The sequence below is a fragment of the Anser brachyrhynchus genome (genome assembly GCF_964034855.1).
Source record: "Anser brachyrhynchus genome assembly, chromosome: 10".
In the NCBI taxonomy this organism is placed as follows: domain Eukaryota; kingdom Metazoa; phylum Chordata; class Aves; order Anseriformes; family Anatidae; genus Anser; species Anser brachyrhynchus.
This window is the reverse complement of record NC_137705.1, coordinates 3867047-3883761: the sequence shown is the minus strand read 5'-3', so window position 1 is coordinate 3883761 and position 16715 is coordinate 3867047. Positions and strand designations below refer to the sequence as shown.

Sequence of the window (16715 nt, the reverse complement as noted above, 5' to 3'; positions counted from 1 at the left end):
GAACACTGCAAGGGAGGGGATCAGATGATCTCTTTGTGTGCTTCTTTAGAAGGAAAAAAGTTATGCAATTCCAAGCAGTCATGTGGTATGGCAGCTGCTAAAGTTACTGCTAATTTTTATTAGAGCTGGCCAGAGCCAGAGAAAGGTCTGCTTTATAAGCAAGACCTTTTAAGAAATAAACTAAGTCTTCCTGGGCTGGGAAGCCTGCAGAACTGAGAGAGATGAAAAAAAGCATTAAATTCTTTTTTTAAATGATTTAGGAAATATTTTCGCTCTCCCTTCCTGTTGCTGGTTTCTTTCTCATGTTCATCCAATCAATCAAACATAATGTTTACTAGTTTTCAGCTCAAATTCCTGCTCAACGCCATGGCCCAGAGGGACTATTCATAGGTACAACGTGTTCTTGCTTTTATCCTCCCGAGGAGGGAGGTGACCCTGCTCTGAGCATGGGGCTTGGACTGGATGAGCTGCAGAGGTCCTCTCCAGCCTCAGCCATTCCCTGCTCCTGGGAGGTGAGATTTCACTGTGTTAAACTTGAAGACGGGGTTTCAAAATTACCCATATCCCTGTGATATTTTATAGGGCTGAGTTCGTGTGGGTCACCTCTTTGGCAATCTGTGCATGAACTGAATGGGAACGTGGGCCAGATTTGATGACCAGAGCTTTTACTTGCTGTCAGTGTTGCACACTTGTCCAAAAGTTATTGGGATTTTGGCAGAAAGAAAAAAAAAATAGACTAGAGACAAGTGCTTCCAGATAATTTTCATTACAATAAAAAGACCAGTCATGCCCCAGTTTAAACAGGATAAATTTTGTACTGCTAGTAAATGAATCATAAGTAAACTGTGGATAATACACTGGGGTTCTGGATGCTCACTCTAAAAACCTTACAAGTCCTGTAGTTGCACTTTGTAGTGAAATATAAAACAGTAAAATTATACTATTTTAAATAACAAAACATCATGTGAAAAGCAGTCAACAATGTTGTAATTAGTAACACAATGCTGATAAGTTGTCATCTCTTAGTGTTTAAAGCACAGAACTGCAGTTACTTGTGAACAGTTTTACATTTTTCATGGTGTAAAGGATGAGTAAAGGGAACAAAACTAAAACCATACCTCATATTGGAAGATGTTTTGTTTACTATCAAGCAGTAAAAATAGTATTTAAACACTACAAATGCCATTGTTCAGAAGCAACTTTGCACTGTATTTGTTACCAGAACAGATTCCAGGATTTTATTTCAATTTCCATATTGTACATGTGGGGGGAAAAAGAGGAAATGTGATACTGTGAAAAACAGACAAGTGAGGCTTGCAGGCGAGACAGGCAGGTTTGCATGAAGCAATCTTGTTCTGGAGAAAAATCCCCCCACCAGTACAAACTGGGTTAGAGCTGCAGGATCAGCAGCTCTAGATTCAGGATCTTGGGAAGATCTGGTCACCCTCACACATTCTGCTTTATTCATGTTTGCTGGACAAATTCCATTGTTCTTTTAATTTCAAATGAATAGTTATACAAATTTTACTTGAGTGCATTTTTGAATAGCAATGGTCTGAGCTTGCTTTTTTTCTAGTTAATTTGCTCTCACTTTGTGTCTATCTTTTAGTACAACTGACATGGTAATGTACTACATATGTCCTAAATTAGGGATGATTGCATCTGATTGCTCAATTATTGTGATATGAACAAAATGTGTGAAAATAGTTGATAGGACGTTCTGTGTGTTTTCTCTAAAAAGGCTCAGAGCATTCAGAAATCTAAAAATAAAATGTAACAGTTAATCACAACGGTTTGGCTTCAAATGTGGAAAACCGAGCAGGAGATGATTTGAAATGCAAAAAATTGTACCACATGTGAAAAGATTAAATTGTCTCATTGTTACATGTTCTATGTGCATTCTTCTAAAAGAGTTGCTGGAGTCTGACATGCTGCTGTGTGCTTAGTTAAAGAGAATACGAAATGGCTATATTTCACTTCGAAAGGGTGATGGTTCATAAGGCCAAAATCTGGATCTCTCAAGTTGTATTTTCTCCTCGGTGCACGTGTCCTGGCCCAATGTGGGCATGCAGCAGCACCATGGCTCCTGCGGCCCACGAGGTGACACTCCAGGCTCGTCTCCACATGAGATGTTATCAGGGTGAAACCACCCCAAGCGTGGATTTGTTTACTGGGAAATGGGAAATACAACTGGGGGAGAATGGAGGAGCTGCTTGGCGAGCCTTGTGATCGGCGATACGCGAGTCGCCCATGCGAGTCTGGAGGTGTGAAAGGCCTGGGAGTTATCAGAGCTCTTCGCATTTCCTTTCTGAGTCCCGATCCTTGCGATACTAAGCAAGCTGATAACCAGAACAAAACAATTTTAGGGCATGGGGCAGGTGCTGTACAATCTTGGCCTTATGCTGTTTGGTTTTTAAAGTGTTATGAAAAGCTACCATAGTGCTTGTGTTTGTATCAAAGGCAGAAAGGGGCATGGATGCTGTAATCCCGTTAATTTAAAGTGTGACACAGGGGGGGGTCTATTCCTGAGCTTAGGGAGCTTTTTTGGATAATTTAAGGTTAGGGTCAGCATGCTGTGGGCTTCTAGTGACAGGAAGGCAATAAAATGGTGGGCATAGCTGAGGGGAACGTGCAGGACCTTTTCAGAGGTTACAACATGAAATGTGCTTAGAACTGTAGCTCTGCTTCAGTGAAGAGACAGGGCCCAGAGGTCCCTAAGACTAGAAACAGTTGTTTATTTCTTTGTAGCACTTCAGATTTTCATCCCATCCAATGGATTTCTCTTTTTTTGTTGTCTGGGCGGAGCACAGCAGTTCAGTATTTAGCGTAAATGTCTGTTACACCTCTTCGGTTCCCTCTGTTTGCTGTCTGGCTCATCCCCCTGCTTCCCCACCTCCCTGCCACAGCTCAGGCTGGAGCGCTGGTGTGGAATCAGGCAAATGCATTTGAGATGAAAAAATGCAGCGATAACCAAGACCTTCTGTTTTCATTTACATTTTCCTCTTAAGGTTATTATTACTGCCTTTTAGCAGTGACCAAGCTGCAAGACCTATGTTTTAGCACAGACGTAATGCCGCTTCGTGATACCATTAACAGATACGGACAAAGGACTTGGAAAATCTTCCAGGAGTACGATCTCCAAAAAAAAGCTGGCTTTGCTACAGCTGCACTCACTGCCCCGTTGTGTTCCCTCTCCACAAATTCTCCAGTGTTCTTGCATGTCCTGGCAGGAACACGAACATTCAATTTTAAGTTGCTGTCTGAAAACGTTTTCTTCCAGAAAATTAATTACCAAGTAAGTGTATGTATCTGCATAGTAAACCTTGTTTGGGGAGCTGAACTCTGCCATTCACAATGATGAAAAAAATTCAGTTTAACCTCTCTGCCTATCACAGTTCAGCTAATGCGTGCAGTATGATTTCTGTAAGTAGCTATATAGGCATAGGTTTCCCATATTAAAGCTAGTGTGATTTTAAAAATTGCTCACCAGCAAATGAGAAATTGAAGGCCAAGTTCAGTTAACAATTTTATTTACTGATTATTTGTGGAAGTCTCCTGTGAGCAGTGGTAAGTTGAGCTGGGCATACTGCTTAGGGATAACTGCATGCTAGCAAGAAAGCTGGGCTGGCAACACGGAATCAGTCCAGAGACTCAACCACATGGAAAAACTAGACCCCATCACATACCGGCAGACCACATGAACTGTTTCTCCATTTACTCCATTTCAAAGCAGCAGATCTTTCTTAGCATCTATATTTCACCGACACGGAAACGTACGCCACGCTCCTGTGAGTGCTCCTCTCGTTGCCCTTCCTGCCTGGCTGATGTGCTTTCTCTGTGCAAACTCGGCTTTTTGGAGGCTATGCCATTAATTCAGAAACCATGCATGGTTTGCCAAAAGCCACCTCATGCGAGCAGAAAGTGGCTCTGCTAAAGCAGCCTATATGCTACAGGGCAAACGGAGAACCCAGAGCAAATTGTAAACTTTAATTACTAGTATACAGTAGAACATTTGCTAAAAAGTTTCATTGTTCCTATGCGTAACCTGTGAAGAAATGCACGTAATAGAAAAGCAGCCTATAACTTGTAGCAAATGAGCGTGCATTGGGGAAAATCAATCAAATGCACTAAGACATGTTCTCAACTCCTAAACTAATGATCCTTCCTGTGAGCAGCATGAAACAGGGGGCAAGTCCCAGGTGGCATAAATCCTGGAGGTTTCAGTGCGGCTATGACAGTTTATACTACCTCAACAGTACCCTAATTGTACTTAAAACGTTTTAAGGTGGCAAGCAGTCAGCATTTCAAAAGTCTCCTTCTTTCTAAACAGTCCTGAAGCTAAACAAACAAGTTTACTAGTTAGTGAGAAGAGAATGCCATATTTAATTTACAATCTGCTTAAAAATAAAAACTCTGGAAATCTAATTTTGTCTTAAGAAATGCCAGGCAGCTGCGTAGAGGAGTCATTCATGTCTGGGACTTGAACCAACTTCTGTTATAAGAGGAAATTAGGACCATTTTGTTACCCTGACAAAAATGTAATCTGTGAGAACAGTAATTCCTCTGCATTAAAATCAATAGTTTCAGCATGTTTTTAATACAGCGATTTGCTATGGAACATCTTAACAATAATTCAGTAAATTACTAGTAATGGATTAGATCAGCTGTTTGCTTTGAAGTGTGTAAGTCAGAGCAGTGCATGAAAAACCTGCAGTCAGATCAGAGAACATCTCATAACATCATTACTTCTTTGCTTCTACAGTAATTGTGAAAGACCTGGAAACGGACATAGGTATGAAGCATTGGTTTACATAAAGCAATAATGAACAGACTGAGATCCGAGTCTTTAACCCTGACCTGACAAGAGCTTCTCAAGATATCTTCCTGTATACCTCAGATTACTCATTTGCAAAATAAGGATAATATACAACAGCAAAGGGAAATAATTGAATGGTTAACAGCCATAATGCATTCTTCATAGTCCTACGTAAACACTAAATATCTTTATCTAACAGATTTAGTAAAATGAAGTACAAGGGAAAAAGACTTTATTTCTGTTGCGTGCTTTGCAGGCTGAGTAGCACGAACCATGCATCATTCATCTTGATGATGTATGTCATTTCGCAGTAGGAACACACCTCACAGTGGCACTGCTTATGTTACTGATATACAAAGGGCCAAAAAAAATGCTTTTACTGAAAATTCAAGACAATTCTTAAACTTGATTTACTTCTTTGCATTTAACCTTTTAAAAGGTATAAAGCAGAAAATCCAAACCTGTGTTAGAGTGGGAAAATGTTTAAAAACTATCTCTGACATAATTCAAAGTTTATCTCAGTATCAATTTGTCAGGGGGATAGAATTTGCAAGCAGCATTTGCTATCAGCTATGAACAGCACCATGCATCTCAATTTTATACTGCCTAATCCTGTTAAGTAGTAAGAAATGTTTTGACATTTGTGAAAATGAAAAACAATGCTCTTATTTTATACATGCTCCAAAACACATCTACTGTAAGATCTATGATAGAGAAACATTTTCAAAAGGAAATCAAATTTACATTTTACTGCATTTTATGTTCACTGTCATGGATTCTGGAATTAATTTTGGAGATGTTATGCTCAGCAGCTTATACTACAGCAACAGTTCTTTGTGAAAGGGTCTATTTAAAATCATGCTGGTGATACTTACAACCCTAATAATAAATGAGCAAGTCACATATGTCCCTGACAGCCAAACTCTGTTCTAGATAGTTACGTTATCTATCTTTACCATCTTTCATGCTTCTCAAAGCAAATGTGACCCACTAGTATGCTTTAATCTCTATGCTGAATTCCATCGGAGTCCACAGCTACACCTATATCTGTAAATGAGTCTGGCAATTCAACTGAAAAATCAAACTTGGGTTAAAAAGTTTCCTTTTGGAAAGGCAATAAAAACATATGCCTCTAGAAGGACATTATCACTGGATATCACCTAATTTTCATCTAGAAAATTTACCGGATATTTCAATTATCTAATATAATTAATAGTACGATAAAGCTGATTTAGATGCCATGGTGCAGGAGCTATCCTCTTTTTTCCTTACCTGGACAAGAGTTAAAGTGCATTAAATACAAATTGCACAGAGTACAGAATGAAACAGTTCTTCTCAGGTCCTGATGTCCCCAGTGCACATATTTTTAGGGCTTTGTAAGATCCCAGTTAGAACACGCAGAGAATACTCCACAGGGGGAACCAGAACACATCAGCTGGGCACCAAGCAGAGATTTTCTTTGAGATGACATTCCTAATCCAAACTCATGCTCTCAAGGTCAACAATTCAGTAATAATTTTGCTAATTTTTCATCAGCATTTTGCAGATATTTAAAGGTGAGAAGAGTGCACATGAAAATGCATTTGTGGCAGCACAACAAGAGTTGTCAACACAGAGGTTCCTGCACAAGGCTTCTTGCTACTCTTGGTGTGTGATAAACAGGACAGATTCCCCTTGTGTCTTTATTCTGGAGTCTTCTCTTACATTAAAATGTAACTACGAATTGAGGGAAAGAGCCTGCACAAATGCTACTCATAAAGGCATCACAGCATGAAATCCCACCCTGCCTGCTTTCTTCTGAGTTCTTCTCGGGTTCCTAGTGGCCGTACAGCACAGCGGTATTTAGCTGCTTAGCCTGCCCTGTGCTACCACTGCCAAATGCTGAACTTGTGGAAAAATGGAGCAAAGAAAAGCAGTAAGGAGGGAGGTCTCTCGTAAGAGAGCAGATGCTGTAGAGCCCGTGGAGGTCAGCCATCCCTGTTCTTCCCCGCCAAATCCTACCGACAAAATGCTGCACGCCTGCAGTTGCAGCCCGAGTTACAGTGCTCATGCTCAAGCAGACTGAGCTGAGCTTGCATAAAGATACCAAGACATCTCCTAACTTTGGGGTGTTTTATTTTTTCCAAAGTTTTGTTTTCCATGGTCGTTTCATTTGTGTGACCAAACACTGCTTCAGAAGCAGATGTCAGCTTTTCAAATACGCTTTAGGGAAGTGTATGCCTATGGGAAAATTTTCAGTTCAAACAAAATTGCGTAGTTCTCACAAAATTGTCCAGACCTTTTCAGAATTGTTATATCATATATATAGTCTAAGCAACCCTGGATCATTTCACAGCTCAGCTTCTTATCTTTTTATAGTTCTGCTACTGTGGCTCCACTCTTTTCCATATGAAGAAACTTAATTAATATTTTATATCCTTACTAAATTGTGAATACAATTTACCATAACAGTACAGAAAATAGCAAATACACATTGTCTCCTGCCAACAGAAAATCCTTAACAGCTGTTTATTGCTCATTTGCAAAACATAAGAGCAATGGAATTCCATTACTTAGAGAAACTGGCTGTTCCATGATATCCTTGGCAACAAACACCGCACTTATCTTTTTGAACAATAGACTCTCAAAGTTTCTCCAGCCTACAAAAATAAGGCAGTGAAGAATACTTTTCCGAACTGTAAAATGCTAAACAATGGAAACTGACTCACAATCAGCTGCGTTTCATGAAAACGAACCTTTCCTTCTCTCTCAAAAAAAGAAGTTTACTCGCTGCAAATTACGACAAACATTTCAAGCAACCATCTCTTTCACAGAAAGGACTTTTTATTGAGGTCAAGACTTTGGCAAAACGAGAAGAAATTCAGACTGCAATCTGAATAACAGAAGGACTTACAAACAACATTATGGGAGTTACTCGGACAGGTTTACGATAAACCCTAGGGAAACTTCAGAGTAGATTTTTTTCTGACTGTTCAAAACATTATCCTTGGTCTTAGAAACCAAGATAAATAAAATCATGGTTTACGCTACAGCTATTTCACATATGGTTTTAACTAAATAACTTACAAGTTTCCAATAGCTTTAAAAAGAAATATCTATGGCATACCAGATAGATGCTAGCTCCTCAGAAAGTCAGGACATGCACATGCCATCCATAATCTGGTTTCTATATTTAGGTAAGGACTATACCTAAAGCCATAAAGGTCAGCACTGAGTCAAGTCAAGCATATTTTAACAGACATGTCTTCTAGACAGTGTTTACCACGGCACATTTCTCCCAAACCCACACTAAAACATCATGCCATTTGAAGCCCTGACACGGAACTCATACTATTAAAAGAGACTGGACAGCGTATTCACATACCTCAATAATCCTGTCATGAATTTGCAGCCCTCCTTCCTTAGCAGCAGGCCCTGTGTCGACTATTTTCGATACAAAAATTCCTTCGCTGGATGAACCGTCTTGATTGTCCTTTAGGGAGGAAAAGAAAAATATAACATCATACCTTGAACTAACTCTCACTTTCCCTCAGCTAAAACTTGTCTGTGTCATAACAGTGTATGCAATTTAGAAGAAATATTCTTAGGGATGTCTTAATATGGGGTTCTTTGTGCTAATGAGAACACCTGATACTCCCATTCTGAAAAACTGTACAACCAGGAATGGACTTTCATTAGGTTCATTAGCTGCATGGTAATCATTTTCCTCTGACTTAGGCCAGCTCAGTAGTAACTGTCATTATAATTATTCTTAATGTAAAATCCAGTGAGACGGCAGCCTGCTTGCACATCAAACGTAAGGCAACGGTGCATTTTTATTTTTAGCTGCACGGCGCTTCCTCTGGAGGCTTACAAATAAAACTGTGGAAAACAACTTCTACCTAACAAGGGGTCTTCGTATTCTGCCTACTGCAAAATCAGCTTCTATCGGTGCAGAACCATGTCTCAGAAAAGTAACTGAGAAACGTTAACTATAAAGAATAACTTTCAAGTGAATTTACTAGGAATAAATCGTGATTAATGTCACATTTCCAAGAGGCCAAGAAGTACTTCTGAATACTTTCTAAATTACTAGGACAAGGTATAATCTACTCCTTGATCTAATTAAAGTCATATGCAGCAGCCCCAGCCAACAAGCATCAAGAAAAAATACATTTGCGAGTGTGTGGTGCAGGAAACATCTGCTGAAATCGTGGAATTCAAAAGTAGGTTGGTTAAGTTACATCCCTTCACCTGCACGGAGGGCTGCCTAATCTTGAGTAGAGAGGAGAGTAATGTTTTCCTAACGAACTGTAAAGGGCCCAAAGCTGCGGGTCCTGAACTTGTGCACTATCTTCAAAGCTGAATGGTCTGAGAAGGAGATAGCAAAGGGTTCCTTCCCCATTTGGGGAGTTACACTCCACCTACGTTCATGTTCCTAGCGGTGGCCACATGCAAGATTAAACGTGGTGTGAGGGAAGAGACAGTACAGACGTAACAGCCATCGTACACTTCCAATACAACCCTGACCATAAAATTTGCTCTGAAAGAATCCCAAGAGAACCAAATGCTTGTCAGCAGCATTTTTCCTCTAAGTGTTGACCTACGTGCTTTTCCCAACTGGAAAGGGCAAACATATTTTAACAATTAACATACCACGCATGGTCGGCCACCAATAATATTAAATCCAAGCGAGCCTGAGTCACGATGGAGGACAAGAGTCAGCGCTTTGGTTTCCTCGCCCTGCAAAGAACAGATAAACGTATTCAAAACATTTGTGCGCATCGGTGAGCAGGGCAGATAACACTTCCATCCGGGTCTGCTGGGTTGCTTTGTTACTTTCTTTTCCCATGAAGTCTGGAGAAACACCACATCTGCGGGAGCGCTCCAGCCTCCGCCGCGGTGCGCCTCTGCGAAAGCCGCCCTCCGAGATTTATGCATATTTTTTATTGAGATCCACAGAGACACTTAACAGCAACAGAAGATATTTATATGCAATACTGTTCCTGCAACTACTTGACCCAGTCATACGTGATGTGTTATGTAAAATACTCCATGTTTCCAGTAGTCGGATTCTTGACTTTTCCAGTGCTTGAGGGTGTCTGAAGGACTGCATTTTTGTTGTTTCTCTCCAGTGCTAGCTGCAGTACATTGTTTGAAAAAGTATCAACTATGAACTGCTATACAACAGCAATTCTCTGGTGAGTTTTAGAAAACAGCTTTAAAGAAAACTGCTACAAATCCTGCAAAAGGCCTGCGACGCTAATGGCTATCCACAGTGCCTGCTGTGAAGAGATTCCTAATACATTTTTCTTTGGAAAAAAAACACTAGCGAATTTTAACACTAGCAAAACAGAAATCCTCCAGGACTGAAAATCATTATGGTAATTCCCTAAAAGATGAAATTCTGCAGTGAACAGTTCTCTGATTAGGTAAAAAATGCACCACAAAGACAGACAGGACAGACTGGTAATACTGGAGCAGCTGTGCTCCGTTATCCTGGCCTACCCAAGCTTGCTCCTAACTGCACATTTGCTCATGTAAAGTACAACTTCTATAAAAACGTACACAACAATATCCTTTGTGACACTGTGATGCTACTCAGCTCTGTATGTCTCACTACGACAAAGTTTAGTGCATGCACTGTTGAATACAACTAAATCCTCACAATACGCTAATTTCAATTGCAATCAAGTGGCCATCATTCATAACACTACACTACAAAGCTATACAACAGTACGCCATTACAAAAGCCATTTGAATAAATCTTCGTTTTAGAAATAAGAATAGGATAGTCAGAACTGCATGTGGTACATCTCCAGATTTCTCTGAACATTCCCACTTCCAAGATTTTTTTCTTTCTTTTATGGAAAGGGTGAAAAAGTTACGAACACAAGAAAGTTTGAGGAAGTTATCTTATGAGTCTGGTTTTCATAACTGATTAATGACAAAAATTACAACAGTTACACTGTAATTTGATGCAGATGTTTCTAGTTTGTGCATTTTTCTTCTAACGTATCAATTTGAAGTTGCCAATCAAATACTAATGTCAATTAAACTCACAAAAAATGTCGAAGTGATCCTGGATTACTGAATTACTCTCAGATTTGGGGGTGATAACGAAGACCAGTTCCCTCCCGGTGTAAACCAGCAGAGCCCCACTGACCGCATGCCCAAGGCTCCACCACGGGGCTGCTGCACCAGCGGCCTCCACCTGAAATTTTGGTTTGCAATTTTCTGGTCAGTTTGTGATCTTTTCTTTCCTGTAGGTCCCATAAGCAGACTTGGACCTGTTAAAGAGAAATAGGAATGCGTCCCAACCAATTTTATTTGAATTTGCCTACGCTCTCCACCAGGAAGAATCAGGTACCCAGAGGAGGGCTGGAAAATGATGTAAAGGCTATTGCCCTGCAAGTCTTCAAACCCAGACATCAGGCAGGATTTCAAGGAGCAGATTTCCAGTCCTGGGAGGCCACTTTCAGGGCCTGGTAATTCAGCATTTGAAGGACAAGGACATGCTAGTGTCACTGTTGGCTTCCCCTGTCATGCCTTTTTAAGAAGGCAAATCAATTAGAACAATCAAGAAACAATTACAACATTGCTCTCAAGACACTTCCGTAATTAAAGCTGAATGCTTTCATTAAAGCTTCCTTACGTGGCTCTGATTTGATGGTGTACGCCTCGCAGAACAAGCATTAAAGCAGGTAAGTTTGAACCAGTCAAAGGTTGTGGGAAAAACCCACCCTAATGCAGTGCCTTTCTGAAGCACTCCTGAGAAATGACCACGGGGGTTTTAAGAAACTTTCCAGTCAGTCCTGACAGGTCTGTGCGCTGTCTCCGTCCCCTCTGTGGCTGCAGAGCAGCGTTGCAGGGCACAGCCCCACGTCACCGCCCAGCGAGACCTCCGCCATCTGGGCTAACTCACCCAGGCACAGGGCAGGCGGCGGCGCGTCGCTCCAACGCTTGGGAACTTTTGCAGAGTCACCTCTCAGCCTCAGCAACGTCCTGGGCTCTGCCTTTCTTTTCTCCTCTGCCATTTCTGGCCTTCCAGTGCAGCCACCATCAAGCAGTGAGTAACTGGAGATGCCGCGGCCTGCCCCCAGCCCTGCCCCACGCCTGGCTCTGCAGCAAACCCGAGGGTTACCGGCACGGTGCGTTCCCGCAGCCGAGCAGGACTCTTACAAGTAATTCTTGAGATGAGTCTGCTTCCCAGCTGGGTAATGCGGTGCTAAAAGGCTGCCTTTTGCTTCCTCTATTGGAAGGCCGATTTGTTTGGTAATCGCGTGGCGAAGCCGCGCTGCCTGTTCCAGGAAGCACTCCAGCGCCTTGTTTACTGACCGAAGCCCAGCTGAGCCTGGTCGGGGACAGCCTGAGAAAAAATGCAATCTTGTTTTAAAGGGCTTCGTTTGGCTTTTACGCAACTAGAACTTGTGTCGCCACCTCCACGGAGGCATTAAACCTCGGGTCCTAAACACCAGATCGTGAACTAGTTCCCGGATCTGTCTGATGTATTTACTGGAAGTCTGTCCCTGCCTTTGGTCATCAGGAAAGCAGAAGGGCCTAAGACCAGACTTCCGAAGATCTTGCTTTGGCAGGCCTTGAAGCCTCTACTCGCCCTTTGTAGACTGACATCCGTACAGTTAAAAATGCCATCCTGAGAGCGGACATTGCCACGCACGGCCTTTACACCGCGCTGTGCCGTCTGCTCCCCCTGGGCTGGAACCAGCTCCATAAATTGGTTTTGATTCCCCCCTACTCACTTCTTCCCGAAGGACTTTGATGGCTGTGTACATAAAGGACCGACTAGATCAGCTTATCAATAGGTGTGAACAGTGGTATGTTTCAGCAAGGATTAAGCATTGTTTGAATAGCATGAGGTTTTTCTTGCTTATTTAGACTTTGATGTTTCAGGATTGACAGGGCTGATCAAAGGCAATACTAATTTTGAGAAAGACACACTGCCTTCCCTACCACTCCCTCCTCAAGCTTGCCTACAATAAGCCTCACCTCTCAACCAAGGAGTAAAGTTGCCCTCTAAATAAACCTTCAAACTCGTCTTTTGGAACAAGCACGGATCAGACATCCAGTAAATACACTGTAAAATTAAAGCATTCCCTCAGTGGCTAAGAAGATGGGGAAGAGTACATATGGAAAACACAACTGGAATCACTTAATGCAAATCTAGCTGTTTAATGGACTTACAAAATTGTGAGGTATTTTCAGATAACTCTGTGTGTATAAAATATATATTTTACGTGTGTCTTTATATAGCTGTGGCAGTGTTATAAACTCACTTCAGAAATGGGAGATGGAAGCACAGAAAAGCGAAGTGATTCATCTGGTCCCACAAAGGGAGTCTATGCTAAAACAAACCCAGACCAGGCTTTTCCAAAGTTGCTCAAAAACAGTTGCCCCAGCCAAAAGACCACAAGTTTCGGTCCTTCGCGATGGAAATGGCCTTACATCCATCACTATCACGTTTCCCCTGTACCTAAGCATTTAAACAGAACTGTAAGTGGGCACTTTGTCTGTTTTGACTGGGGTATACGCCCTCTGATTTATTCTAGACTGGCTCTACATCTGCAGCAACAAGCAACCACCCATCAGGTAGGTCAGAAGATCTTTCTTCTTTGCTTACAGAGAACCCAGAACATCCTACAGTGAGTTCTGGAATCATCACTTTTAGCCAACAAACTCAGTTCATTAGTGCTAGGTCTGTGTTTTACCAGGGAACAAACAATTACAGCTTATAACAGAACCTACGAAGTACGACTATCGATGACGGTAAAATAACGATAGCAATGGCGCTGCATGCTTTGAATAAGCAATCACTTCTGAAACTGAAATCTGTTATTCTGTATTACCATATGTGTAATCCAGGCATTGAGAGACCTAATCCTTAGGCAAGCACATAACGCCCCGCTGAGTGTTTATAATCTGCATCCTGCACTGCACAGCCTGTGCTAGCGCCTCTGAGAAAACAACCCCCGAGTAAAAACTTGGAAGCGAGCCACATCCCCAAATTGGTAAAGCATCCCCTGCGCTAGGTGATTACCGAAGGTCTTTTTAAAAAACTCTCCGGTGCACAAAGATGCAAGTTTCCTGATTGTACTTCTTTGGGAGCTGGGCAGACTAAAGCTGTTGGTGTTGGAAAGCTGCCCGAAATGCTGTGAAAGACATGTAATTGATTGACCGCTAGACCACAAGGCTGTGGTGACATGACACCTTCCAGCTTTCTTCAGATCAGGCACTGCCTCAGAAAGCTGCATAACAGCCTTTTGTAACGCGGCTGGAAACCAACGCAGGCGTCTTGGGCAGCTGCGTCCATAAATCTGATAAAAAGTATGGCTGGAAACTATCTCCCCTGCACGCTTGCAACGTTTTGTAGGAGCGCCTTTCGTGCTAATAGCAGCTGACTACGCTTCATGAAGCAAAATAACGCAAAGGTTACCAACCCCAGCCACACAGCAGTGACGGAGGGGCAGGGCACGAACAGAGGTGTGCTGTTGGCATCAGGTCAGAGGTGAGGAGGGGGAGATGCAGGGGACGATTCCAGCAGTGGGACCGTGCAGAGGACTGCGCTGCCACCCGCTAAGCCCTGGGGGCCGCAAGCTCTGCGGCTGCAGGGAAACAGGAGGCAGAGAACGGCCCTGAACCTTGACGGCAACGTATGTGAAGGCCCTGATCTTTTTTAGCAGCTTTACTGAGGTTTTTAGCTTGCATCACACGCAGAAGTCAGAACAGTACTGTCAGTATTGGGATACTTTCTGCTTGGAGCTAGCGAAACACGGTGGGTTGTGTGGCCCTGGATTTCTTTAAAGGAAAAAAAAAAAAGAGAGAAAGCTGAAGTTTTGTTTCCATTACACAGCTTTTGGAGCCCCAGCGTTTCTCGAGGTGTGCCTACAGATGTCTGACAGTCTCAGGCAGTCTACTACTGCTGGGTCTGTGCTGGCACATTCCAGGTCACGGGGAGGACTCCGAATGTCTTCATTTAAAAGAGAACTGGCTTCCAGCGCTGCCCTCGCTGGGGAGCCTCGTCCCCGTCAGAGCTCGGGGCCGCGGCAGCTCTGCCTTTTGGTTCTGGCCACTTTATAAACAGTTTATTTCTGTCCGCCTGAAATCAAGGTAGTTTTTCTCCTCCTAAACCGAGTAAAGAACCCAGTGGGGGTCTGGAAAAAACCCCAAGCCTCGCACCGCGACGTGGCTGCTCCGGAGCCTGAAACGGCTGGCGGGGGGCACGGGGGACCCCACAGGGGTGGCTCGGGGGCCGTGGAGGCACAGCCTCAGCCGGCCGCCTCCCACCGCCCGGTGTGACCCCGGGGAGGCTCCTCACGGCGGCTCAGCCCCCTCCAGCCCCTCGAGACCCCCTGAGGGAGCGCGCGGCCCCGCGGGGAGGCTCCGCACCTCACCCCCCGGTGTCGCGACGGGGCGGGCGGGCTCCCCGACAGCACCCCCGTCACACACACCCCCCCCCTCCCGGGCTGTGCCCCCCTTACCTTGCCGGGCGACGCAGCGCGGGCGCGGGCCAGGGCGTCGAGGCGGGCGCTGTACTGCGTGAAGCGCTTCTGGTAGCGCAGCGCCGTCACCTGCAGCTCCAGCTGCGCCGCCGCCAGTCGCGACAGCAGCGACTGCTCCCGCTTGCCGGCGCGCAGCGCCTCCTTCTTCAGCGCCTTCTCCAGCGCCGCCGCCCGCGCCTGCAGCGCGGCGCCGTGGGCTCGCAGGGCCCGCAGGCAGCCGTGGCCGCCGGCCCGGCGCTCGCCGTGGGTGAGCACCAAGCCGCAGCCCTGCTCGCACAGCCCGGCCGGCCGCGCCTCGCAGCGCTCCCGCATGTGCGCCTCCACGTCGCGGAGGTTGAGCACCTGGCGGCAGCCGCGGTTGCGGCACTTGGCCGGCGAGAAGTCGCACGTCTCGGCGTGCTCGCCCAGCTGCTGCAGCGGCACCACCGCCTCGCAGCCCCGCGCGTGGTTGTCGCACTTGATGTCCAGCTTGAGGATGAGGCTCTTGAGGGGCAGGACGTGGTTGAGCTCCTTGGTGGAGATGCGCTGGCAGTTGACGGGGCAGCTGCCCTGCTGCACCACCCAGGGCAGCACGCAGCCGGCGCAGAACACATGGCCGCAGGGGGTGGTCAGCGGGTCCTCCAGGACCTTGTTGCACAGGTTGCACTTGAAGTCGGGGTCCACGTCCCCGCTGAAGCGATCCAGCTCGAACCCCATCCTCCTTCCGCTCCGCCGGGAAGCGAGCGAACGGCAGCAACGAGCAGACGTACGGGCGCGAGCCCGCCCGAAGTGGCCCGAGCGCGGGGACGGGACGCAAAACCCGCTGCGGCCGCCCGGGCAGCCCCGGCACAACTCCCGGACACGACGCCCGGCCCGCCGCCGCGCTGCCCCCGCCGCTCCCGGGCAGCGCCCGGCCCGGCCCCGCCGCTGCCGCCGCCGCGCTCCCGGGCGCCGCCTGCGCGCAGCCCCGCCCCGCAGGCCCCGCCCCCTCGAGGCCGCACCCACCCGAGCCCCGCCCCTCGGGGCCCCTCCCCGCCGGGCCCCTCCCACCGCCGAGCCCCCTCCCTCCGAGCCCCCCCCCCCCCGCAGCAGATCACTTCACGGCTTGGCTGCGCGCATCCTTAAGGGATTTTTGCCCTTTTTAAAAAGAATTATGGCAGAATCGGGGATTGCGCACGCACGTTGTTGGTTAGCTGCATCTGGACACCACGCGCAGCCCCTGGCCGTGGCGCTGCAGGCTGGTTAGCGCCTCTCACCGTGGGACTTGCCGGTTGTGGTGCCACGCTTGTCTGGTACAAGCGGTGCCCAGGCGTCCTCCGTGTGCTCCCCAAGCCTCAGGGACAAAACATTTGTGTTTGTGCCCCTCGCCGTGCCGCAGTGCCCTGTCCTCCACCCCTCACCAGGCCACACGCCGCTCTCCTGGG

General features: G+C 45.6%; 1 protein-coding gene across 1 annotated transcript in view; it reads right to left on the bottom strand.

The window, feature by feature from the left end:
• Positions 1–16245, bottom strand: part of PDZRN3 (PDZ domain containing ring finger 3) — a 131969-nt gene extending 115724 nt beyond the window's left edge. The window contains exons 1-3 of the mRNA XM_080606971.1: positions 15292–16245; positions 9452–9538; positions 8181–8288 (exon numbers count right to left, since the gene is read on the bottom strand). Coding sequence (XP_080463097.1) covers positions 8181–8288; positions 9452–9538; positions 15292–16008 — 912 coding nt within the window. The 5' untranslated portion in view covers positions 16009–16245. The remainder of the gene's footprint in view (positions 1–8180; positions 8289–9451; positions 9539–15291) is intronic.
• Between the last annotated feature and the right edge of the window lie 470 nt (positions 16246–16715).